This window comes from Salarias fasciatus, chromosome 9 (assembly GCF_902148845.1).
Source record: "Salarias fasciatus chromosome 9, fSalaFa1.1, whole genome shotgun sequence".
NCBI classification, from domain to species: domain Eukaryota; kingdom Metazoa; phylum Chordata; class Actinopteri; order Blenniiformes; family Blenniidae; genus Salarias; species Salarias fasciatus.
In genome coordinates, this window is record NC_043753.1 from 15,134,091 (window position 1) to 15,159,575 (window position 25,485).

The window sequence follows — 25,485 nt, forward strand, 5'->3', positions numbered from 1 at the left end:
TTGTGTATGTGCCAAAAAGAAAAAAAAAATGGCTGCAGGAGAAATTAATTAACACAATTGCCTCCCAAATCATTTCCCCTGACATATACTAAAGGAGTGGGTGTAAAATATGTGCTGTGGTGTGCACGCACATGCGATATGCCACTGACACAGTTGTGTGCCAGATCAAGCAGTTTCAGGGCTGTCTGGCAACAGCAGGTTTGTAAACTAATGTAAGAACAGAACCACCCTTGTGTGGTTGACTCTGAAGTGTTTGAAGCAGATACCTTTAAAAAGCAGGACGTGTCATGTTAGTCATTTACACTGAATCCAACACCACAGTTAAAGTAGCCATTAATATTCAATTGGAAGGTTTTCAGTCTACTCTCAGCCTCAAGGTGTTTCAGTATTACAGAGTAAAACATTTCCAAGTACTTTCAGTGGTTTTCCCAGTTTCGTGTGAGAAACTGTATAAGCTACAGTCAGAAGGGAATATTTAGTGGAATTCTTTCTTTTATTATGTTCCTCCTCTGAGCAAATCCCCCTGAGAATAATTTAAGGAACTGCTGCAGGTCTGTGTGTTGACGCCATGCACATTGGGAAAACATGGAAACTCCACAGAGAAAGGCAGTCTCAAACTGTGCATCTTCTTACTCCTGAGAAAGTTGAAGAATCTGACGACACAAATCTCTTCATCATAAATCAAATGTTACTATCAGCTTGAGCTCTTTCCATTTGTTGTTGTGTGAGACACTGTTGCCTTAGTTGCTTGGAAAAGAGGCAGGATCTCTTTGTGGGGGGCATCATTGTGGGCAACTCCATTCAAACCCATGGAAGTGGGGAGGGAGGGGATTATGCCTGCATTGGCACAGGGCCTGACTGTTGCCATGGCACATCACTTGTTCTCCTGCTGACTGGCATGTCAGAGAAACCTCCAGTGAAAGTGTCCACGTTGTGGACGGCTGATGTTGGGAGTTTCTTTCAATTTGAGGAATTTATTGGTGATAGTTAGACTGCAGCTGGAGCTCAGCAGTACTTTATCACAATGAAAACATGCATATTGTGTACACCTGCGGTGCTGATGTAAGGAATCCAAACAGCACCTGATTATCTCAGAGTCAACTTTGCATGTGTCTTGAACAGCCAGAAGCAGTCCCCTGTGGCAAACTGCCACCGCTTGACTTAGATGCATCACATTCCTGTTATTTCCTATGCTGTATTTCAAACTGCTGGCAAGTCTCAGTTCCCAAGTAGTATGAGTCATGAGAGGAAGGTAATCACAGGCAATGATGTGGACCGCTGCAGGGCAAGCCCCGTTGTGGAGGAATACCCTTGAGAAAGTCCACGCCGTCTGCAAACGACTGCTCATACAGGTCTTGGGATCGCCCTGGCCTCACAGCCAATCAGAAAGCCGTTTAGTTCTTTGCAGTCTGGATCGTCCAATCAGCGTCATTCTTACATTATCTTCCTCCACGCCATTGGTCGAGCGGGGACAAGGGCGTTTTTTTTCGCTCGCTCCAACAGCACCATCTCTGGCAGGTGGTGTGCGCTTTCAAAGCATACAGTAGCTAATGTTTAGGACGATAGGTAGGTAGTAGTAGGGAGATAAACACGCTCCGGGTTGTTAATTTGTCGTTATTTTTTTTTGGTCGGTCGCTGTGCGCTACGTGCCATGAGGTTTCCTGTGAGCCCCGCGGAGTCGCAGTGAATGGGATGAACGTCGGGGTTTCCCTCTCAGAGACAGACACTTTGTGCTTTACGGTCAGCGGTGAATCAAACTGCTCCTTCATCATGCAGCTGTAGGAAAGACAGAAAGAAAAAAGGGGGAAAAAGGACGGAAAAGCCCTACATGTTGATTTTTTTTTTGTTCGCCTCCGTTTTGAGAGTGAATGAGAGAGAAACCACCCGGCCACGACCGAGTGACACGGTCCCACATCCTGGAGCTGCCTCACTTCATTGAAATGATATGTTGGTGACATTTTTTGGAAGTGGTCGTGCCTTTTGTTTTCGCACCGGGATATGCTCATATGCGGATCCGTGAACGCCGACGAAGCCCAAAATGTGCGGACGCGTTTTTCGGCTCTGAAAATGAGGAAGCGATTTCATAAAGACCCAGAAAATGGCAAGAAGGTCTCGTCGTCCGTGGGCCCGGATCTGAGTAAAATGAGAAGGAAAGGGGCAAAAGCAGCAGCAGCAGCATGATTTTTCCCCCCTCGCAGAATGACACCAAAGGAGGCAAAACGGAGGAGGTAGAAGAGAAGCAGCAGCATCCATGAAGGCGATCTGGAAGTTTTGAGTCGCTCATAATGAACAGAAATACTTTGCAGCTCGATATCAGGTCGTTTCCACAATTTTGAAAGATTTCTCTGCTTTAAAGGGGGGGGGGTTTCAATTCTCCACTCATCTATTTTTTTCCGCATTTTTTTGCATCATTTATCTTTTTCCTCTATATATTTCTTTTTTTTTTTTCTTTCTATATTTTTGATCTGGATCCAGCCCCGACAATTCAATGGAAGTATGTTACCAGCTACCGGTTTTGCCTCTAGACAGGCCGGTTCCCAAGCATGTCCTCAGCCGGAGGGGAGCCATTAGTTTCAGCTCCAGCTCTTCTCTCTTCGGGGCTCCAGATCCGAGGCAGCTGTCACAGGTAAATTTAAAAAAAAAAAAAAAAGATATTTTAAAGCAATATTATGCTCATCTTGGTTTTGTATCCTTTATCCATACTGGGGCTTGACTGTGGGGGTTCACACTGACTATGAATACCTGTTTCTTCTCAACAAATATGAATAATTCAGTGGAATCTTGCAGGTGGTCGCTGGATATTTAGGCCCACACACACACACACACACACACACACTGAGCACTCAACTGTACTGGCCCACACAGCATATTCTTATCTGTTAGACCTTAAAACACACACTCAAACACAGTAAAACATCTCCCCAAACCAACTTTGTGTTTGTGCATGTTGCCTCCAGATAAAAAGCCCCTCCTTTTTACTCTTGAGCCAGCACTACCAGTGTCATGCTGAAGTGTGCCAGCTCTCCTCTGGGATTTGTGAGAATGAACGTGCCACAATGTTATTTATGTTAACTTCCCCTGACACATTGACAGAAGAAACATCAATCATTGAGTCACAGTTAAGCTTCCTGCTTTCCTGGAGTCTTGAACTCTTGAACATGCAGCTTTGGTAAAACCGGCTTCTTCTGTGTTCCACCTGCAATGTGGTGAAAGGACAGAAACTGTAGGGCTGCAACACCACGTTTCTTATTGGAGAGTTCATGTTGTGTTCAGCTCTTGTCCACACAGAATGACCGGCATTGTCCTCCAGTCCATCTCTAATGCGGTGCAGTAATTTCTGAGCATGTGTCTCAGGTGATGTCCTCACTGCTTGGCTTTTGTTCACTATGCACCAACTGTGAAAAGAGGCCCTCAGAGAAAAGTTGCACAGCAAGTCAGTGGTCTTCTTTTTATGCAGTGTTACACTTTTTAAATGGCAGCGCATCTTTACTGTTGCTTAAGTATATTTTTTTTTTTGCACCAAAGCAGCGGGGTGTTTTCTCGTCGCTTTGGATCACATCCTGCTAGTTGCTCATGAACAGAAACTCCCGCAGTGTTGCATGGGATTTCTCAATCCATTAACGAGGTATTAAGTCACTGTGTCGGGCTGTTGGAGCATCCTCTTCAATGGACTCTCCATTAGGCCTTTGTACAGGACCCCTGCTCCACATAACCACCCATGTGTGTCTGCTTTCAACCTACCACCCATCCTAACAGACGGGCCGCTCAAAGACTTGACGCGTCCCCTGGTCCATCAAAGGTGCCTCCTCAGCGGTCTTTCACTTTGGTGTCAGTGTTTCTCGACTGACGTCACTGCATGTTGGATACGGTTTCCACATATCATCTTTTGGATAATCAATTCCCCTTTTCGCCCTGTTGTTGTAGCCACTCTATTGTCAAATATGTGTCATTTAAGAACACGTGTAAAACAGTTTCCAAGTCCCTGAAACCATCCTTGCTTCCCATAAAGAGGGGTTTGTTGTAGAGGCTTCCGAAACCAAAGATAAACTCCATCTAAGATTAATTGTTCCTCTGATGCAGGCAGAGGTTGTTGTGCCTTATGGTCAGGTTCACTATTTGATTAATAGTCCAAACAGGTCCTTCTCATTCACTATTTGGAAGCGTGCTTTTATTGTTGTGAAGAAGATATTTGCCATTGAGCGCAATTTCTAGTTAAACAATAATCATCTCAAGTTGTTTTTTTGGAAACTTTGTGAAATCACTTTTTACACTTTTATATGTTGTGCAAGAATGAACAGGAAGTGACAAATTCAACATAAAGACCTGCTAAACGTGTTTCATCTTTTTCCTCCCGAGCATTGGCAGAATTGGGCGAACATACATGCAGGCGCACAGTGCTGTCACTCAGCCTGAGTCGCTGAGCAATTACACTTCTACAAATATTGTGTTTTGGGCCCTATTTATGACCATAAGGGTGCATTTGTCCTTGGTGGCTGCTGTGTTTTTGTGTGTGGTTCTGCAGGCCTGTTGTTTGTGGAAGCAGAGCTGGACTACCATTGCAGAAAGAGGCAGTTAGGCATGTGCCTGGGCTCTGTGGGCAGTGGTTTGGATCACTGCCAGACTCACAGATGGCCGGAGTCTCAGTCTCTCTTCTTTCTCTGGCTATCTTGTTCCGCTCACTCACGAGCTCTCTCTCTCTCGCTCTCTTTCTTTCTCTTTCTCCTCTACACTCCCCCCTCCCCTCCCCTTCCCTTGCAGATGAAGACATTTCCTCTTGTAAACAGAGGACGAAAGAGCCGGGTTGGAGACTCGACTGAGTCTCAGAAGAATACGCCACATCAGTGGTTGTGGAATGCTTATGATTGGGTGTAAATATGTTGCTGAAGAGGCGTTGAAAACAGCAACGGCATCAAATAAATGGGCTCGTTTATCCGTGACAGTGCCTCTATTGTTTCGAACACAATGCACGTTGGTTGTTGATTAATTCCCAAAAGTGAGGTGGAAGATGAGTTTTGCATAAATGTAGTGACGTGTGCTGGTTTACTTTGACTTCCCATGAAAAAGAGAAGTGTAAACAGAGGCAGATTAGTTTGGTGCAGTATGAAAGGAAAGGGGGGAGGACACAGGGAAGAGTCATGCGGTTCTCATTTCAACTCCAAAATGTGTGTAAGTTAAAGCGTGGTAGGAATTACTGCGCACGGCAGGACTGAGGGCGTCTCTGTGCTGTGCTTGCCTTGGTTTGAACACAGGTGGGCCCAGTCGCATGAGACTGTGTCATTTTACAGCTTTGAAAAAAAGAAAAAAACAAACCCTGTAGCGATCTAACCATCAATAAACAGATGCACAGTATTGACGAGGATTGGGCCGTCACGCGGATGTTTGTGATAACGGGAGGAAAACCACATCAAGTGGAAGCACCAATCCACTGTCGGCTCAGTCTCTCATATCGCAGCCAGAGATAGCGTCGAGAGTGTGGCGGCCGCTCACCTCGGATCCACTTATTTCACTCTTACATGTTTTTGGCATAGGTGAAAATAAGCCCGTGCAATAGGGGTGCAGCCGAGCACCGCCATCCACGCTGTAGATGTTTCCGTGGAGAGTTTGATAAAGAAATCCAGTACAGTGCTTCTTTCTGAGGGAGTCACTGTGTTGATTTTAACTGAACCGATAAGGTTTTTTTTTTTTTCTTTTGCTGCTGTGCATTGCCATCAGATTGACGTAGTTTCAGGATGTGGTAAGAATGCTGAAGGAGCCGCTCAGACTCTGAGCCTGGTGTTTCACAATCTTTCACTAAAAACTTTTAACCCCTGCTCGACCGAAACGCAGGTCTCTGTTGAATGAGCTGCAACGCATGGCACTCAGTATCACTTAGTGGAGAAACAAGCCAAACCCTGCACGCCGTCTTCTTCCGAACGTGAGCAATACCCTTGTTCCTGTGCTTGTCTGTCTCTCTCTGTGAGGGGCCCCCCTCTTATCACATGACCGTTTCTGTTTTTGTGCTGCGGTGTCGAGTGCAGTCGGCCATGAGAATGCACTTACACATATCAACACACCGACAGACACAATGTTTACTCTCCTGCCTCAATATTAACCGTATTTAGGCCATGTGTTTACACCTGTGAACCTGAACAGCAAGCAGGAAAGTGTGACTAGTTTCAGACTCCAGACTGAATGCACCGGTTGGTGACCTGGGCTTTGTTTGCCTTCCTAAGAACCCTTTTTTTTTTTTTTTTGGTGGGGGGTTAGAAGCAATTAGAGCCTGGGGATGATGTTCGAAATGAATGAAATTCCTGTGCAGGGCAGACGGCCCGTGAGAGCATGAAGCTAAAAACCTTCCCTTCCTCCACTCCTCAGCTCGGCTTATTTCATAGTACACTGCTAAAAGCACATGTATACAAGGCCCTTCAAAGCACTCAGTACAAAAAAAAAAAAAGCCTCAATCATTTTATGACACTCTACCCGCCAATATAAAAAAAAAAAAGAAAAAAAACAAACACTAGTGGTAGATATATTGCTGCTTGACAAGCGTGCAGCTTTGCTCAGTGACGGCGCTCGTCGTTTTCTGCCTTAAGGCGCGGGGCCAGTTCACCCCGGGCCTCTCCTCAAACCAGCAGCCCACCTCTGGAAAAACTCCCGGCGCAGCTGGAGTGTGTCACACTGGACGGCGTACTTATAAAAACACTCTTCCAACAGTGTGTTTGTGTGTGTGTGTGTGTGTGTGTGTGTGTCAGGCAGCTGGTTGCACACGAATGCATACACACACTTTCACTCCAAACCTACCCGTGTTTATGGCCTCGCACTCAGTTACTGGAATGTGCCGTCCCACACAGCAGAGCGCTGCGAGAGGTCATAACTCAGAAGGAAGCTTTCAGTTTATGAAACCTCTCCGAGTCCAGCTGCTTTTATCTCGGGAATTGACACGCACGTGTGTGTGTGTGTGTGTGTGCGCTGCTTTGTTTCTGATGCAGTCAGTTTACAAGAATACAGTACTGTAGGCTTCTTTATTTGCTCGACCTCAGTTGACACGCAGGAGGAACCAGCCTGTCTTCAGTTACGACCAGACTTTTCAACCTTAATAAGATAATAAAGGCCTCCTATGTTTGAGACAAGGAAGTGCAAGAATGCGTCTCTGTCCACTGGACCGTTGGATGCCATTCAAAAGACTTTGAACGACAATATCAGCTCAATCTCAAAAGCTGTGTTTATAAAGGCTGCTGAAGGGTTTTGAGTTGACGTCTTTGCAGCCCGTCTGAAACTAGTCCTTCAGCAAGCCTTTGGAATAAAGGAGGCTGTCGGCGAGGACAAAAAAGCAGACATTCATCACACCTGGAGTAGCAGAGTTTCACCACTTTCCTGAAAGGTCCTTGGAGCACACATTTGTGAAGATTTTGTGAAATGGTTAGCATCTATTTGACTAAAGTAGCCCGAAAATGACAGACGCTGGAGCCCTGCGGTTAGGCAAATAGTTAGGACATCAGGTCCTGACCTCAAAAACCCGACTCCGGTGACCTCAGGCGGTGAGACGAAGCTACGATAAGAAACCAGAACCTTATGTAAACGAGCTTATGGGGAATTTCAGGGAGCACAATGACCACACTGTTATGTTTGTGGTAAACTCCAAACAAAACCAATTTGAATAGAGTTTGCTGTGAGACTGCTGCAAGCAAAAACCAACAAGGTGTTTGGTTAAAATGTCCTAATGCAAAATAATTTTTTTTTCTTTAATTTGACAGAACTGTAATGTATATTATTTGCAAGCACAAAGTTAAACCAGTGTAGCGGGTGAACATCGTCTGCAGCTGCTTCATGGTTGGTATTAAACAAGTTGATTGGAAAGGATTTTGTTGAAGTGTTGAGTCTCTTGAATTGCTTTGGAAAAAATATGCTTGTTTGTAATTGTAGGCCTCTTGAATACTTGGTTGATTTTAAAAAAGAAAAATCCAAGGTGCCTTCAAATTCTTTGGTAACTTCTGATGCTGAGTCATACTTAAGTACAAAATACAATGAAATGCGGTTATCTTCTGTTGATACGTCAGCTCATGTGATTGAATTGTACTTTATGTCTCACTTGGCTGCGAAGCATTTCAAAAAGCACATGGTGGCTCAGGTTCTTGTTGGACCGTGACTGGAACCACGAGCACAAGGTTTTTTTGTGTGTGTTGGTGGTGCAAGGCGTGGCAGGGGTGTGTGTTGTGTCCAGGCCATCTCAAGGGTGAAATGTGACTTTCCCCTCACTGTTCGCATCAGGAATGTGACACTGTGCATGACAGCGTGCGCTGCTTGTGGAGCACATGCAAACTGGTGGATGGCCCCGTATGACTGTGTGTGTGTGTGGATGTATGTGTGTGTGTGTGTGCTTTCAGCAAAGCTCTGGCCAAAAGGTTTACTTGGGCAATTGTTGGCAGGGCTTGGTCACTCCTCACTCCCAACCCGAGAGCCAGCATTATGCAGTTCCCACGCACGTTACAGCCAATACTAGCCTCCTTACAAACACACAGTCCCTGCATACATACACACAATCTATAATGCTCACACTAAACACCGGTGCCGTGTGTAAACACAGACTCTTGTTGACACTAAAATACAGCCTTCCACATTACCCACCCTGAGTCAAGCTGTTTGCTGGCCGGTAAAATATTAGCTTTGGATTGGTGGCTGTCAGGAGCTTAGAGGACAGACACTGGTGTGAGAGTGTGTGTGAAGGAGAGTCATTTTAAACCAAACACCATCGAGTATTAAGTATACAAGCAGGTACATTTGTGTTTGTGGTGGCCAGACTGGGTTGTGATCATGTGGTCCCAGACTTTGTCCTGTGGATAGCTCTATCAATACCATGAACCGCGCTGTGGTTTCAGCTCTGCTCCTCAAATCTAAAAACTTTGGGGTTTTTTTCAGTGTTGGACGGGGAGTTGAAGGATTGTTGATGTGATCGTTGGTGTCAGGCAGAGGTTAGCTACCAGCCCAGTGTTGACCATCAGTGAGCCGAACATAAGCCTTTGTTTTCTAGCAGCCTGTCAGTGATCTAACCCACCGGTTATTCCGGCTCCCCGCGGACTGGGTAACCTTAGATGAGGGTAACCCCAGAAGAGAGAGTGAAGAGTTGGCCTGGAGGAGAGCCAGGATGTGTGGAGTGCACAGAGAGGTGAGCCAAACCCGTCGGTGTAGCCCGGAGCAGCTGCTGGTCTGCAGAGCAAATATGTAGTTACCACAGTCATAACCGCGACAGCGACTGCCGGGCCAGTGACGCCGCCGGTGCAGCTGCCTCCTTCTCTGGGATATGTACTGGCAGCTGGATGTTCCTGCAGATGCAAAGTCTTGATATTATCTTTCACATTTGAGGAAACATGTTGCTAGTTTGTGGTGGAAAACTGTCATTAATGACACACAATATATCGTAAAACAGTTTAAATCTTGTTTAAGCTGATTCTAAACCTCAATTTTTGTCCATTTATCAAGGATTTAATGGTCATATTTTACAGTTTTTCAATAATATCACATAGGTGTCAGAGATCCGACGGCAGTCGTTTGGTGAGAGGATTATTTCACCTGTTGATGTCAAGAAGGGAAAATCTCTGATTCACTTGTTTCACTAAAAGATGGAATAAGCCAGTGAGGGAGATGACAGACTTTCTTCACTTATGGGGATATATTACTCTTTAGGAAACGATTATTTTGCAAAAAAAAGAAAAGTGAATTTTGCATAATATGGGACTTTAATGTCCATGAATGTTTTTATCGCATGGCGACTCATGATAAACCACAATATTTCTGTGACTTACTGAAAAACGTTTTTTTCTATCTGTGTAACATCACATGAATATCCTGTTTATACATTCACTCTGAGTGGTGAGTGAGCAAAGTGTTTTGCGGAGTTACAGCTCAAACTGGAGTCGTAAATAAAACAATGTCTCTCTTCATAACCTAAAGGACTTACGTGCCGGCATTATGGCCTGAAACACATCTGAAAAGATTAGTATCATAATCCCTCTGTGAAGATGGATGATCTGGATGGGAGCATATCCTGTTCTTAAACCGCTACATACTTTTCAGCATTTATAAGGTCTTTCTAGAGTTCTAAGCCATTTGCTTAGAAAGCCGGTTTTTCGTACTGTTGTGCTGATAACCAGCTACATGGTTCCTGTCCTCCTGTCAGCGGTTTCCCCCCCAAAAAATTCAGGGAGACAGCAGAATATTTTGTATTGTATTTGGTTGAAATTATATTTCTTAGACTACCACCTATGACTGAGAGTGTGTGTGTTTCTTTTTGCATTGAGAAAGCACGAATGGCGATTCCAAGTTCAACAGCATATTGACAATATTTAGAAAACTGTGATAAGTGCTTTCTAGCGTTGGCTCATCGTGCTTGCTCCACCTTCCTCTTAACGTTTATCTTATTGTGCTTCTTCGGTGTGCACTGTCAGATAAAAACATCAGAATCAAGTGTCCAAAAAGTAGATTTAGATAAACTTTTACTGAATTAGCTGTCGGCATATGGTCACTGAACCTGACAGAGTGAACATTTCCAATAGAGGCTTTTAGGGAATTCTTTTTTTAGAATAATTTAATCATAATCAAACATTTATATAGTGATATATCATCAGTCATCGCAGTGCCCCATTGTGTTCCTCTATCCAGCGTGTTGAATGCAGTTCTGGAAAGGGAAGTTGTAATATCACATAAAAACTTGATGAGTGGGAGCTCATTGATTGAGATGGGATTCAAAATAAATTCTATTTATGGGAAACCGTGTGCGTGTGTGTGTGTGTGTCCACACGGCACATGTGTTTCTCACATGACCGATAGCAGAGCCGTATCAGGCCGATGATACAGAGCTGGAACATGTTTATCAGCACAACACCAGCGTCAAACGCTCTCGCACACATACGCAAACACTGCAGATTAGAACCAACAGTAGCAGCATGACACCACCCTGCACTTAACCAACTTCTGTCTATACTTTCAAATGTAAAAAAAAAAAAGAAAAAGAAAAAACCAAGCCTGTGTTTTTCAAGCCTCTTTGGAAGGAGATGGGGCTGCTTTCACACACACCAATTTTGGGCTCAACAATCACCACCAATACCTCATTATGATGCTGTAATGATATAATTCCAACATGGTATTGAACCTGGAACGGTTGTTGACGATGTCTCTCTCCCTCCGTTCAGAGACGAGGGGCCATCTCCTACGACAGCTCCGACCAGACCGCGCTGTACATCCGTATGCTAGGTAAGTGTTTCCCCGCTCCCAGTGCAAGCTCACGTGCATTTCCAGCAGAGACACACACACACACACACACACACACACACCAGGGGGTTTATCTGCTCCATGATCATGTCCATTTCTTAATATGCACAGGCTTAAAAAAAAAAAAAAAAGCAGTGAGATGGAAAATGGATGGATCAGAAATGGACCGAGAGATTATGAAGAGATGGGGGCACACTAAAGTGCACGCCCAGAATCCACTCAATCCCTGGCCTTTTTTTTTTTTTCTTTGTAATTTCTGGGTCACGTTAGGTTTATGATGCTCATATCTGCATTGTTGAGCGTTTGAAGTTTGATCAGATTTGTTAGGAGTGCCGGATTTCATTTGAACCCTCCTAAAGACTCTTTGAGTGAATTACTCCGTTGCTCTGCATGTGTTTCTGTGTACGTTCTGCGTGCGCTCGTTTGCGAGCAGCGACCCTAAGCAGGATAAGCAGTTTAGAAAATGGATGATGAAGAGCTCGCTGCTCTGCAAGGGCAGATGGAGTCGGATGCATCGAGGAAGCAGTCAGATCAGCTTTGGCTTTCTAATCAATGAGGCTTTTGGTGATAATGGTGCGATTAGATGCTCTCTATAGTCCCGAAGCTGGTCCAGCAACTTTCACTGATTTCCGTCAATGATTTTATGGTTTGGACACGTGTCAGGTGATCCAGCTGTATAAATATGGTGTAATAAAATATCAGTTTTAATTTTCTCTTTAATAAAACTGCACCAAAACACTGATTAACCTGTCACGTGGCTCATATTTCTAAACTCAGCTTTGCATAAATGCTACAAGAACAAATACGCCTTTCTGTTGAAGCTTTGCTTATTGATTTCCTGAAGGCATCAGCAGTGTTTGTAGATGACAGGATGATGTTGTTATTCATGCGTATTGCCCTGTGCAGTCAAACCTGCTGTCCAGCTCATGAAATCAACTTTGCACAGTGTGGCAGAGAATGAACTTAAACAACTGCAAAAACCGTTTGTAGGAGCGTTAAAGTGTAGAGATCTGAGCAGACGGGTGAAGGCACGCCGAATGACTCCAAACTGATATTCCCAGCTTTACATGTTCTTGTTACCGTCCCTTTCCAGCTGGATCACGACTGGACTGCTGCTGCACGTGCGTCCCCCTCACAGTAGCAGCAGTTTATCGAGCTCACTGGAGGAGCTTTAGTTGCTTTAATCATTTTACTTGGCTAAGTATGACGGCGGTCTGATAACGTCACTGGCAAAAAGCATCTGTCTCCGTAGATTTCATATTAAATTGAGTGTGAGGGAGAAGCACACTAATGCAGACTGGTGTTTGCCCGGGCCAGGGGTTCAGTCTGCCAAGTTAATACCGATGTGCTTTCAAATAGCGGGACTCGGAGCTTTCGCCACATCAGTTATAATGACATGACCTACATCCACCCCAGAGCGCCGGCACTAATGCACTGTAGGGGAAACATGGACCCTGTGACACTCAAAACACACTAATCACATAAGCACGCACACATGTGCAGAGCACCAGCGCATGCATCCGCAGATGTGACAGATGCGCACACATGTGGGAGGACAGCATGGACGTTTGGGATTATGAATATCATCATTTCTGATTTTGCACGTGAAACGCCACGGATTCCGTTTTCACCGCTCACGTTCACATCTGAACACTCCTCAAACATGCGGCCTTTCAGCAAGACGCTCAGCATACTTATGCCCCGGATAGTAATTCTTAGTTTTTTGGTATTTTGATAGGCGCTTGTGTAATATTCAAACAGCTGTCTGCAAGTAAGTAACATGCTGGCCGTGGGAACACACCTGTGTGACTGCCTCTTAATCCCGATGCACACATGACGCAATCCGGAGTGCCCATGCTGGAAACGTATCATTGCACTGTTCAGCACCTTGATCAGCACACCACGGACTTGCCGTATTTTAGACTGTTGCCTGGAACAACAAAAACAGCATTTTGTCGCGTCACCGCGCCCTCGCCGCTCCTGACGGGGGCCTTAGGCCCCCTTCCTCTGCCTGACTACTAAAATCAGTCGTAGATGGATTATAGATCACGCTCAATGGTTCAGAGCACTAATAGTAGACCAGACCGTCCTGACATGGCATCGCATGCTCACCCGTTTGAGTGACTTGTCTGTTGAATTTCCTCTTCTGAGTTTTGTGTGTGTGTTTGTGTGTGACTGTGCTTGATTGCGGTGTCGAATAGTGTTTTCAGAATCCCATCTTTTGCTTGATTTGAGCTGCTGGGAGCAACAAGACGATGGGTTTCACCACAACAGAGGGTTTAAGTCCTGCTTAGTGTAAGATGGATTATTCCCTAATAGTTTGGAAAAGCTGAGACAGAATTTAAGGGTTTTCTGTCAGCAATTCTGCGCGCAGTGAATGTGGATTCACTGCAGTATTGTGTAGGATTGACAGAGTTTTTTTTTTTTTTCATCTACAGCAGGTGTAAAGCACATACAACAACAGTTCTGTTACAAAAAAACTTGATGGATTCCTAAACGCATTCAAATGAGTCGCAGCCCCTTTTCAATCGAAATGAAAAATGTTTCAAGTACGAAGTATGAAGCAGAACAAATTGTCACACACACACAAAAAAAAAAAATCTGAAATACCAGCAAAGTTGTTAATTCTCACTCTGTCTTTGAATAGTGCCAGAAAACCAGAAGTAGTCTCAGCTTAGAAGGGCTGGTGAAAGAAACTCTCTGTGATGAAAAACACACCATCTGCCTGAGACTCTCGGGGGAAAAAAAAGAGGTTATGGTTGTGTTTCAGTTGTGTTGCTGCTTTGAAATTCATTTTACGCTCATCATCATGTGGTGAAGCCCGTCTTCATGCTGCTCAGGAAAGGAAAAACCACGAGATCTTGTCACAGAGATTTGTGCTGCTACTTGCTGTTGAATGTATGAATCTTGAGGAAATAAGTGCCGATTTCTTCCAGGAGATGTGAGAGTGAGAAGTCAGGTTGGGTTTGAACCGGAACGAAGAAGCTCCCACCCGTACCTGTGCATCGACTTCCGAACTCTCCACAGTAAGTAGGGGTCACGACCCGGTTACCTCAACCCGCTGACCTCTCTCTCTCTCTCTCTCCCAAACTGCAGCTCCACGCTCACCCGCCGCGCCGCTCTCACACACTCTTTCACATGCGTCTAAAAACAGAGGTCCCGCTTTTCTTTATGATTTGGGTTCGTGCACTTCAATCACCTTTTGCGCACCGACAAGAAGATTCTCAGAAAACATTAAACATTTACAAAGAAGCAGCGAGCGCGTGTCGACATTTTGACCTGAAAGTAATCCTACCTCACGCTGACGTGTTTCCGGACTGCAGCCACAGTTTGTTCAGACACGGTGCCTTTGTCGGGTGTGCGTGTGTGTGTGTGTGTGTGTACGTGTGCGTGTGAGAGACCACTGACAAAGCATGTCTGCAGTGCGATCCCAGACGAAAGGCTTATGAGTGGGCGGCTGTGTCAGCAGTGACTGTTTGTATATCGCTGTGTTGGTGTCAGATCCCCACTGAGCTCGTCCGAACCAAATGGTTCTCAGAGGCTAATGTGCGAGAAATTGTTGCCTCGCTCATGTGTTGCATCTCTTGTAAAATCCCCGTGTGTGTGTGTGTGTGTGTGTGTTTAGCACGGCTGGGATGGGGGTCCACACCGGCCAGTTCTGGTCCTGAGCGGCGGGTCCACAGACTGCTCAGCTTCCAGAGATACCTGCACTCGTCCCGCCTGCTGAGGGGACTCCCCCAGCAGATCCCCCTCCACATCCTCGACGAAGATTACACTGGACAGGCTCGAGTACGTCCGCCACCGGAACACGCAACCGGACCTTCTGCACATCTTTTATTTTGCGGACCCCACTTCTCAAACTCTTCTCTTTCCCCCCTCTCTTGCAGTGCATGCTGGAAAAAGTTGGGACCTGGAATTTTGACATTTTCCTCTTTGATAGATTGACAAATGGTTGGTAAAACACAATCCTGGACTGTGCTCATAAACTGTTTTAAATGTCATGATATCATAAGCTATACACTGATTGATCGAGGCATGCAGCATCACCTCCGCTTTAGATTCAAAGTTTTAGCACTGGTGCCATCTATTGGAAGCCAAAGAAAGTTTTAGAAATAACTTCACTTGAACTTTAATCAACTTCCCAGTAATTGCTTCTACTGAAGCAGCTAGATAGAAAATGAAATCCATTATAATTAAAGCTGGATAAAAGTGGAGGAATTGTGAATTTGGTGTGGAGATCCTCATATTGTTCTGACAGGATACAGTGGTAAACATCTGATCCATACTTTAGTCTATATATTAAATTTGTCCTTCAACAATCAGGGTGTAAAGAGACACACATGGCGCATTTCTGTATAAATGCAGAATTCAGAATGCAGGTTCATGATAAATGAATATTCTTAAAGATTCTTTTCATGTTTGTTTCACTACCATCCCCCCAAAATATGTTTTTGCTTTGTCTTTTACCCATTTACTGATGAATTCATTGAATAAAATAAATTGACAGTATTTTCAAACGTGAAGAAGACTAACGCTCCTCTCGGTCGTCTCCCGCTCAGGAAACAGCCTCATCACCCTGACCTCCCACCTGCTCAACCAGTACGGCCTGGTGGAGCTCTTCCAGCTGGACATGGTCAAACTCTGGAGGTTTCTGGTCATGGTTCAGGAAGACTACCACAGCGGGAACCCGTATCACAACGCTGTCCATGCTGCAGACGTCACACAGGCCATGTACTGCTACCTGCAGGAGCCCATGGTGAGCTCATATGTTGAGAATTAAATCTTGTTTTTATGCAGCTGTGGAATTTAAAGATCAAACCACACGGAATCAAACAGTTGTAAACAATTTCAAATGTCAGTAATTTGATGCACATAAATGCACATAAACCTGCATGTCTGCACTTCACACTGATGATCCACCGAACTTTTTAAATGTTTCCTCATTACCTACACTTTAATATCAACAGTCTCCAGTGTCCTCAGCACACAGTGCGACCTTTTAAAATCAGCTTTTCCTCAATCTAACCAGTGAACAGTGAGGTTTTATACCCGAATGAATGAATCAGCAGTTCTGAAATTACTTGGAGAAGGAATGCTCATAATGTGATCATCTCTGTTTTATTGCAGCTTGCAAAGTCCCTGACCTCCTATGACATCCTGCTGGGACTCCTGGCAGCTGCAACACATGACCTGGACCACCCTGGGGTCAACCAGCCATTCCTCATCAAGACTGACCACTATCTAGCCAAACTCTATAGAGTAAGACGACAGTCCATCCCGTCTGAAAGTACTGCGGGGTAAATAGATGCAATCCTTCTGTTGCATTCATTTGATTTGATTTTTTTTTTTTTTTCATTCCCAGAATACCTCAGTACTGGAGAACCACCACTGGAAGTCGGCAGTGGGTCTGCTCAGAGAGACTGGGCTCTTCTCCCACTTGCCTGCTGAGGACAGGTCAGACTGACACGCAGACGTTTCACACACCACGTCACATATTTTTACTGTCGCATATTTTCACTCCGCGATCCTCTGACCTCAGCCTGAACTTGGAGAGGGAACTGGGCTCCTTAATCCTGGCCACGGACATCAGCAGACAGAACGACTACCTGTCCAGGTTCCGCACGCACCTGGACCAGGAGAACCTGTGTCTGAGCAACGCCAGCCACCGTCACTTCATCCTGCAGGTCGGTCACCGCCGTCTCCACCGCTGCTGGAAGAACAGGTCCCGACAAAGCACAGCGTTTCTCATTGTGGTTGTCACTGGCGCCCCCTACAGATGGCTCTGAAGTGTGCAGACATCTGTAACCCCTGCAGGCCCTGGGAGCTGAGCAAGCAGTGGAGCGAGAAAGTGACTGCAGAGTTCTTCCAGCAAGGTCGCCCATCTTTCTTTTCTCGTACAGTTAATTTTTAGTTTTTTTTTTGCTCCTTTTGTTAAAATTGTAAGCGTTTTAATTAAAAATTAAGAGTTCATATGTAAATTAGATTCTTTATTTTTGGTGCGCTCGTGCAGGAGACATCGAGAAGAAGCACAAACTTGAAGTCAGCCCACTCTGTGACAGAGAGACCAACTCAGTTGGAAACATTCAAATAGGTGAGTGTGATGGGATCGCATTCGCTGATTATTCCTGGCTGGTTTTTCGACCTCAGCCTGACGTGCTCTGGCGCCTCCTCGCCCCCTGCAGGCTTCATGACGTACGTGGCGGAGCCGCTGTTCGCGGAGTGGGCCCGCTTCTCCGACACCCGCCTGTCCCAGACCATGCTCGGCCACATGGGGCTGAACAAAGCCAGCTGGGGCGGCCTGCAGCAGGAGCAGACGGCCGTCTCCGAGGAGGCGGAGCCCGCCGCCGCGGAAGACGCCGCGGCGACCGCCGCCGCAGGCGCAGCGGGAGGAACCAGCTCCAAAGAAATACCTCAGGGAAGCAGAGAATCCTGACACTCCGCGTGTGCCCTTTCACCTCGACCTCCTGACCCCTGACTCGCGGCCTCACGTACACTGAGGGCCTGGCGGGGGGGCCCGCTGACGGCCCGCAGCCCCGCCCCACCTGATCTTCACGCCCCGTTTATGTTTTGTTTGCTTTGGCCTCCCATCTTGATAAACCACTGATTTTATTTAATTTATTTAATTTTAATTTCTCTTTTCGGCATAGAGCAATACATAGATACCTCATTTGGCTACTGCTGTATTTTTCTTTTATTTGCTTTGTTTTATTTATTGGTCCACTGTAGTTTTGGCATTACTGACTGAACAAACAACGTTGTTGTGGGCGAACCTAAAGGGGGGAAAAGCAGTATGAGAACTGAAGAAGACGATTTTTTTTTTTTTTTTGTTCCTGGTATTTTGAAGTGCCATTTGAAAACAAAGATTTGAAGAATGATCCGAACTGACTGAGACAACTTGGAGTATTCAGACACGACACCCTCCTCGGACTCTTGAGTAATGCCGTGTTTGCATTTGTATTGAAGATTCTTCCTCGTGTAAAAACAAACAAACGGGAAAAAAAAAAAAAAAATGTGACAAGCCCAGTCCTTTTGCTGCCTCTACGAAGACTGTTTACGCATCTCCTCGTTCGCCGTATCTTTTCCCTCGAAACTGAAGTGACTCACGTCGGCTCCACGGTTTTGCCTTCGAAGCACCGACGTGAGGAACCACTCGTCCGAACTGTCATCCCACTGTTGAAGCCATGAGCAGAACCTTACTCAAACACACCAGATGCCATAAAGCGACTCCACCTGCGCTCCGACGTGTTCTTTGCACTCCCGAATAAACGACGGCGTCGGGCGCGCGGCGGCCTCGCCGCCGCCACCCGTCCGAGACACCCCGAAGAAGGTATTACTGGGTTTCAGACTCCAGACTGTTCAGTCGCTGCACATGCATCTCGCCTGCAACTCCACTCCACGCAACGCCACTCGCTCAGGGTTTTGCCAGTCTCTTTGTAGAGGGAGAGGGAAGAAATGGAGGCGACTGCGGATAATGCAAGGATGTTCTTTTTTTTGTTTTTTTGTTTTTTTGTCAGCTAAGATCTACTGAAGGAGACTCCCTCCCCGCAGAATGTCTCTCACAGCCACATGAAACCTAAAGGACTGCTCAACCGATGCCTTATAACTATGCACAAACTATGCTAAGTGACCAAACCAACTCCTGTTCCCATCAAGTGCATGGTGTGCTTGTCTCTGAATGCACTGTCCGATCCCTTTGCCTTTCTGTCGTGAGGAACAACTCCAGCTATCCTTTTTTTTTTTTTCTCTTCTTCTTCTTCTTCTTTCTTTTTCTTCTTTTTGTATGGAAACGAAACGATCGAATGAATTTGAACATTCCATTTCTTTTGTGTTTGGTTTTGTCGACTTTGATTCTGTATAGTGGCACAAATTGTGTTTGTGTTTGAACATTTTGGAAGATAACAGGTGCTTTTCTTACTTTAGCTGATTTGTATTTTGCTGTAAGTGCTGTAAGACTGTTGATAAAACTGTTTACAATTTGTTGCGACAGCCATTTTTTGGGAAGACTTCAGTGTCGAGCCAGATTTTGTAAAGGCTTTGCTGTATTGACCTTTTTGATACATGCCTGTTGCAGTTACGATTTGAATAATAAAACCTGTTGTTGATGAATGTTTGACTTCTGCATGGGCCGAATATGCAGCAGAGGCGAGAAAAGTTAGAAGTTCTGGTGTCTTTGCTGAAATCCACCTGATTCTTCACCCAGCTTCGTTTTGCAGGGGGATCGAGTCAGCCCCTGAAAATATCTACTACGGAATATCAAATTGAGTTGACTAAAATTCTGGTTCAAATAATGAAACTGAAAACTAGTAAAATTTCAATATATACATTTTAGTTCATGATATTCCTTGATGTGGCCTGCTTTCTTTATGGAAGTCCCTTAACATGGGTTTGTATCCAGATTACTATTGAAGGCAGTAACCCACACACACACACACTCAAACCAGCCACTTATCAGTTTCATTAAATCAAGATCAGAGGAAGAAAAAAGCTGAGCTGTGATCATTTGACTCCGTGAGTAGAACTGTTGAAACAAACCAAAAACGTGGCAGAAAACTGAGCAGAACCAATTTCAAGGTGATAACTTTTCGATTTTTTAGAAATATGACCGTTGATGGAGAATGTGTTGCTTTCAGAATAATCTATCTGGGTCAGTCTTGTGGGCAAACGTTCCTGTTTAACATGTACAGTACTCTAATGAAAGACTTGTTTTGGAAGAAAGGGTCTAATGAATGGATTCACCTCTTAGTGGAAATGCTGAGTTCCCTTCCTCTCACCTCTGCTGTGCTCGTAAACCCTAATACATTCTAAGATTTGATTAACTTGAGACCTGTTTTCATTTGATTAGCCTTGGAAAAAAAACAAACATTTTGGGTTCTCAGATAAACTTGGCGTAACAACGTTACTTCTGTATGATGTCAAACCTGAATACAACAATGAGACACACTGATCCAAGAGAGGAAAGAAACTTTTATTGAAAGATTTGACATTTCAAGTTATTTGTGTAAAACAAGTCTAAAAACTAAATTTGAAAGACTACTGACACACCCAGTCCACCTTCCCTCAAAAAACGGGTAACACAGTTAACTCGAAGCGGCAACCACGCTGACGGAAATGGCAACAAAGGTGCAGTCGACCGCTCAAACCTAAATATTGCCTTCAACTTTATGACTAATCCACACTGTGAAGAGTACTGGCTCAAAGCATGAGTTTTACTCCTTTGGGGAAGGATTCCTCTGGGTACCTTAGGACCCATTATGCCTGTTAATGCAGCGTGACTTCTTAACCGACTGATGCTGCACAAGTGTTTCTTCAACAGAAGGAAACCGAGGTAGGCACTGAAAATAAAAACATCGCCCCTGTACCGATGTAGAGTCATAGTTGCAGAATATTAGTGGAACGTCTTTGGCTTTTAAAAGTGAACCATACATGAGGACATGATTCATCAATAACACTTGGATGCGTCTTTTTTTTAACCAGAAAAAAAAAGACAAAACAGGCAAATGGAGAAAATGGCAAGATCTGGGACAGGTCTCTGAGGCTCAACAGATAAAATATTGTAGAAACAATGACAAAAAAATTAATAATAATTAACTCTGTTAAAACTAAATCTTCCACATAAACAACATAAATAGAAGGGTCCCAATCATTATTGGTCTCCGAGTCTAAACAATGCAGCTCAATGGTCCACGTGTCAGAAAGTGCTCCTTTCTTCAGAAAGTCTTCAGCTTTAAACACTTAAAAAAAAAAAAAAAAAAATGGAATGCAGAACAGATGAATGACACTAAACGCCACAGGTTAAACTCCCAACTAATGATTGAACGAACTCACAACTTTAAATAACGTAGTGTTCATCAGGACTGTGGTCAGTTTTAAATCACACATATAAACCGTAGACGCTGGCCGAGACAAAATAAAAACTCATGCACATAAAACAGAAAGCTGACATAAGTTATGAAAGTGCAAAAACAGACGGGCAGCGGGATCGCCACGGGAAATGCTATGAGATGACCGATAATTGGGGCAGCCGGTTCCAAATCAGGCGAACATCCCTTTGTTTCTCCACACCAACGAGTCAAAAAGGCACTTTAGAGCGTCTGCCGGCCATCTTGACCTCGAGAGCGAATTCACCAGCTCACAGCAACTTTCTCTTCCCAGTTGTCTTCAACATGTGCTGCCCGAACTGGAAGAAACACACAGGATGGCTTTGATGAGGAAACCCAATCTTTGATTTCTTTAGATCACAGAAGAGGTTTCTTTTAAAGTATGATCTCAACAAAGGCGTCATGTTCTGTAAAGTCTGTTCACTTGGAAATGAATCAAACAACATTCTATTTTATTTTTTAGGTCTTTAGCTTTTAATCCTAGAATAATCAGAACCATCTCTCACCAGAGGGGTCTCAGTCGCTGGTTTGACTTGTGGCTCGGGAAGCGTGAAGTCCTCCTTGTCCTCCTGTTCGCTGTTGTGCCGATAGCGGTGAGCAAACTTGCGTTTCAGGGCTTCAGCGATGAGAGCTGCAGCGTCTGCCGGATCTTTGGATTTCACTTTGGCATCATCTTCCAAAGGACGACTGTGAAAATGAAAATACACACAAAACAAAGGACTTTATATGCATTTTATTGACATCAGGCTTTTTTGTTATGGTTTTAAAATCTAAAGAGGAAACACTGTATCTGATGACAATTTAAAGCTGGTAAGACAGGCTCGTAAAAATCAAGAAAGTTTGCAGCGGCTGAGTGTTTTAACGTGGTAGCTGATGAAATCACGTCTGATTTTGAGGCCCACCTCTTCACTGATCGCAGTTTGACTTTGCCCATGTCCTTCAGGACATCGAGCATGTTGGGAATCTCAGCCGGCCTCGGCTCCAGGACAGTCTGACCCTCGGCCTTTCTCCCTTTGCGCTCTTTGATCAAATCAATGGCTGAAAATGTCCGCTGCAGAGCCGGAGGTGGCGGCAGCGGGGGAGGGGGAGGCGGCGGCGGGGGAGGGGGCGGGATGCCAGCGGGTGGAGGGGGAGGCGGAGGCGCCCCTGTGGTTGATGTGATGGTAGGTGGTGAAACAAAGAAAGAAAGAAAAAAAGCTCAGTGGCTGTGAATCCAAAACGCTGCTGCCCCCTAGAGGACACCGTCTATTACTACAGCAAAAACAAAGAAAAAGAGTCTATTTTGCAATATTGAGCAGGGTAAATATACATTTTGAAACCTTTTGTTAAAACGCACCTGGTTGTGCATTCTGTTCCTGAGCCAGGACGATTTGTGCTATCTGAGCACGGAGTTTTGCAAGTTCAGTCTCCAGCGCGCTGATCTTCTGAATGGCCTCCTCGTTGGCCGTCGTCGGCCCCTGTGGATCTGGCTCCACCTGATGCAGACTGGGCAGCGACCTCCGCCGTGTTGCAGGTTTTCTCTGAGAATGAGTCTGTGTACGGAACATGAGTCCAGGCGGAATCCTGGAGCTGTTTGGGAAGAACAATTTAGCAAAGATAAGAAACAGAATCACCTCTATTAGAGACAAAAGATTTTTTCTTTTTGGATTATTAGCCTGGTCTTACCTCGCTCTGCCAAACAAGCCTTCATCAGCGTCATCGTCGTCCTCATCCCTGTCGATCCAGGCGACATCGGCGAGAGAGGCCACCAGGCCGCTCTGCCTGCTGGTGCTGATGAGGACACCAGTGTCCTCAGTGTACGGAAAAAGCTAACATGGAGGGAGAGAAGCTAACATTCAGGAAATATCACACAAGAAGAACGCAAAAAACACACCAGCACATGTTACAACAAAGAATTAGTTAAAGTATAAAGTGAGAACTAATAGGTTAAACTCAGCAGTTCAGAAGAGAGCAGGCTAGGGCTACATGTTTTGGAAAAATTCAAGTGACTCAGATTGTCTGTCATCAGCAACAAGCCGTTCAGAGTAGCTGAGAAACTGACCTAAAGCAGACATACTGCATTCCTCATAGCGAGGGAGGGTAGCTGCGTATGGAGGAAGAAGAGAGAAGAGAAAGCAGAGTGAAGAAAGAAACGGAAGAATCAGAAAAGCAAGTGAGTTTATAACATTACATGCCAGTAAAATCAAATATCTCTATTTGCAATAAAGACAGAACATGCAAGACAATAATGATCTCTCACTGATCAGAGATCAAGTTGTTTAGTAAAATATGTGCCTGATCACTTCAATAATTCAGTCAGCCGCAGTGATTCCTCGCTGTGTTTATAGTTCTGAAGTGAAAACAGAGAAGCAAAAGGAAAACAAAAGTTGAAGAGGGCACGTGAGCTGTCACATCGCAGCGGCTCCCAACAGTGAAAGGGCAGGAAGAAAGAGGAGGCAGGACTGAAACCATGCAAGTATGATTGATACATTCAAGAGAACAAAACTGACTTAATGGCATTATCTCCAAACATCACAGACAACACGGTGATTTGTAATGAATATAAACAGAAAACACATGGTTGTTACATTCCCTTACCTGAAAATGAACCCGAGGGCAGGGTTTAATGGGAAGATTTGTGGCTATTCTCCTCACGATACTTCGGGAGGACCCATAGGGCTTTGCTGATCCAAAAGCCTGCCACATAAGAGGGATCAGAAAACTTTAAAATAAAACGTACATCACTTAAAGTTGAAATATTGTTCTAGTTAATAATGACCACTCTTTTTTCTGAGACTTGTGCTTTCTCAATACGAGAGATAAGGCACTGGTCATTCATTCAGAATGGAGGGTGATAGCAGCAGGGTTACTCTTTCAAATAACACTATCTCCGCAGAGGCAAGAGGGGTTTATTCATATACAAAAACTTTTAGACATACAGATATGAGGCAACTGAAGGTGCTTCATAAGAAGTTGGAAATGCATTCAAAGAAAAAGTTAAGTCTGGATTGTTATTAAAAGACAGAAATTGCATTTAAAAAGCAACCAGAAAGAAAATGCTTCATAGTATAATAATCTCCACAGACAATCCTATCAAAAAGTGCCATATCATGACGTTAATACTGATAATGTCATGATAGTTTTGCAGCTGTAGTTCACAGAAGTGTTTCAGCACCCTTTATAGAGCTCAATATAAAGTGTCAACATACCAGGTCCATCTCGATCCGGGCATTGTTTTCACTCATTTCTATCGATGTGTATCAGCAGGGGGAACGGGTACATGCCCAAACATCATCACAAAATGACAATCTACAAAACAGAATACAAACATAAGTGAGAGATTCGGGTGTGATCAGCTTTTAATGCAAAAACTGTGACAAATCCACAAAATACACGTGTAATTTTTTTGCTGTTGCACCATATGACAATCTTTTAATAAACTTTTCAAATTATCAACAACAGTTTTGAAAATTTGTCCTTCCTATAATGATAGAATTGTTAATATGTGATGTAAGTTTTTGATTTTACCAGCAAAAGATGAATATTTCAGTTGTTAAAATAGGAACAACGGTCAACAATGACAACGCGAAAACGGAAAATAAGCACCAGAATGGTTCACGGAAAAAAACAAAAACAGGACATGTAAGCTATTAATTTAACGGGGCAGATAACAGAGGCGAATACATCCTTTGTATCAATAAACCAACTTCTTTGTTACTTTGTTTGTTTTGCACTTAGTAACTTTGCTACTGATTAATATTTTCCGAGGCGACGCTATGACTGTTTAGGCGCTCTCTTTCAACACGTACACAAAAGGACGTGTCTTTGCGACTATTTTACTCCAAACTTAAAGCTTGTTGATGTATAAAATCACCTTAAGGGCGAATTTACTAATTTTAGCTTAGCGGGAAGAGGCTAGCGGGGGGCTAACAACGGTTAGCATACCTTAAAGAAACTTAATATATTATTCTGAGGCAGACAATCAACGTCAACAATAATGTTTGCTCGCCGGCACACGCGACACCCGTTCCAGTTATAATTATGACTAATAACAGGGTGTGAGTGACTTAGAAGACAACTTACCGGACTGGCACCAAGTTTTTCCACCTTGTCAAACCGACGGATCCACAGCACAGCGGCAGAAGGTGACTAGTAGTGGGAGGAGCCTTGGGATTGTTTTTTTAGGGATTTGTGTCAATTAAACGTCACGTGTAGTGATTGACAGACAAATCAACCAATCACATTTCAACATGAAAACATATGTGTGATGTGATTCGATATTCTAACAGTCAATCAAATTGTCAAGTCCAATCAGAGCTGAAGAAATCCAAGTACGTTTGTTGCATATCCCTGCACTTCCCGGCGAGGACTGTCACGCATTTGC

At 44.4% G+C, this 25,485-nt stretch overlaps 2 protein-coding genes and 1 long non-coding RNA gene across 4 annotated transcripts; 1 reads left to right on the plus strand and 2 right to left on the minus strand.

The window, feature by feature from the left end:
• Positions 1 to 1,614: 1,614 nt before the first annotated feature.
• LOC115394084 (uncharacterized) lies at positions 1,615 to 2,798 on the minus strand. The gene is made up of 2 exons (XR_003932007.1): positions 2,743 to 2,798; positions 1,615 to 2,617 (listed from the first exon to the last, which is right to left on the minus strand). It is a non-coding gene; the product is annotated as an uncharacterized LOC115394084 (long non-coding RNA).
• Positions 2,450 to 19,350, plus strand: pde7a (phosphodiesterase 7A). Of its 2 annotated transcripts, none has more exons than XM_030099237.1 (12): positions 2,450 to 2,626; positions 11,166 to 11,226; positions 14,181 to 14,270; positions 14,870 to 15,033; positions 15,132 to 15,195; positions 15,804 to 16,000; positions 16,372 to 16,503; positions 16,607 to 16,698; positions 16,784 to 16,928; positions 17,021 to 17,117; positions 17,255 to 17,335; positions 17,427 to 19,350. In XM_030099237.1, the coding sequence occupies exons 1-12, from the start codon at positions 2,489 to 2,491 to the stop codon at positions 17,675 to 17,677; spliced, it is 1,512 nt and encodes a 503-aa protein (XP_029955097.1). In that variant the 5' UTR covers positions 2,450 to 2,488; the 3' UTR covers positions 17,678 to 19,350. The 2 variants fall into 2 exon arrangements, with proteins under 2 accessions (XP_029955097.1, XP_029955098.1); XM_030099238.1 differs by having other exon boundaries at positions 14,184 to 14,270.
• An 838-nt stretch (positions 19,351 to 20,188) lies between these two features.
• On the minus strand, positions 20,189 to 25,248 carry mtfr1 (mitochondrial fission regulator 1). Its single transcript, XM_030099239.1, has 8 exons — positions 25,185 to 25,248; positions 24,311 to 24,410; positions 23,700 to 23,798; positions 22,788 to 22,930; positions 22,459 to 22,691; positions 22,025 to 22,268; positions 21,629 to 21,809; positions 20,189 to 21,421 (listed from the first exon to the last, which is right to left on the minus strand). The coding sequence occupies exons 2-8, from the start codon at positions 24,344 to 24,346 to the stop codon at positions 21,374 to 21,376; spliced, it is 984 nt and encodes a 327-aa protein (XP_029955099.1). The 5' UTR covers positions 24,347 to 24,410; positions 25,185 to 25,248; the 3' UTR covers positions 20,189 to 21,373.
• Between the last annotated feature and the right edge of the window lie 237 nt (positions 25,249 to 25,485).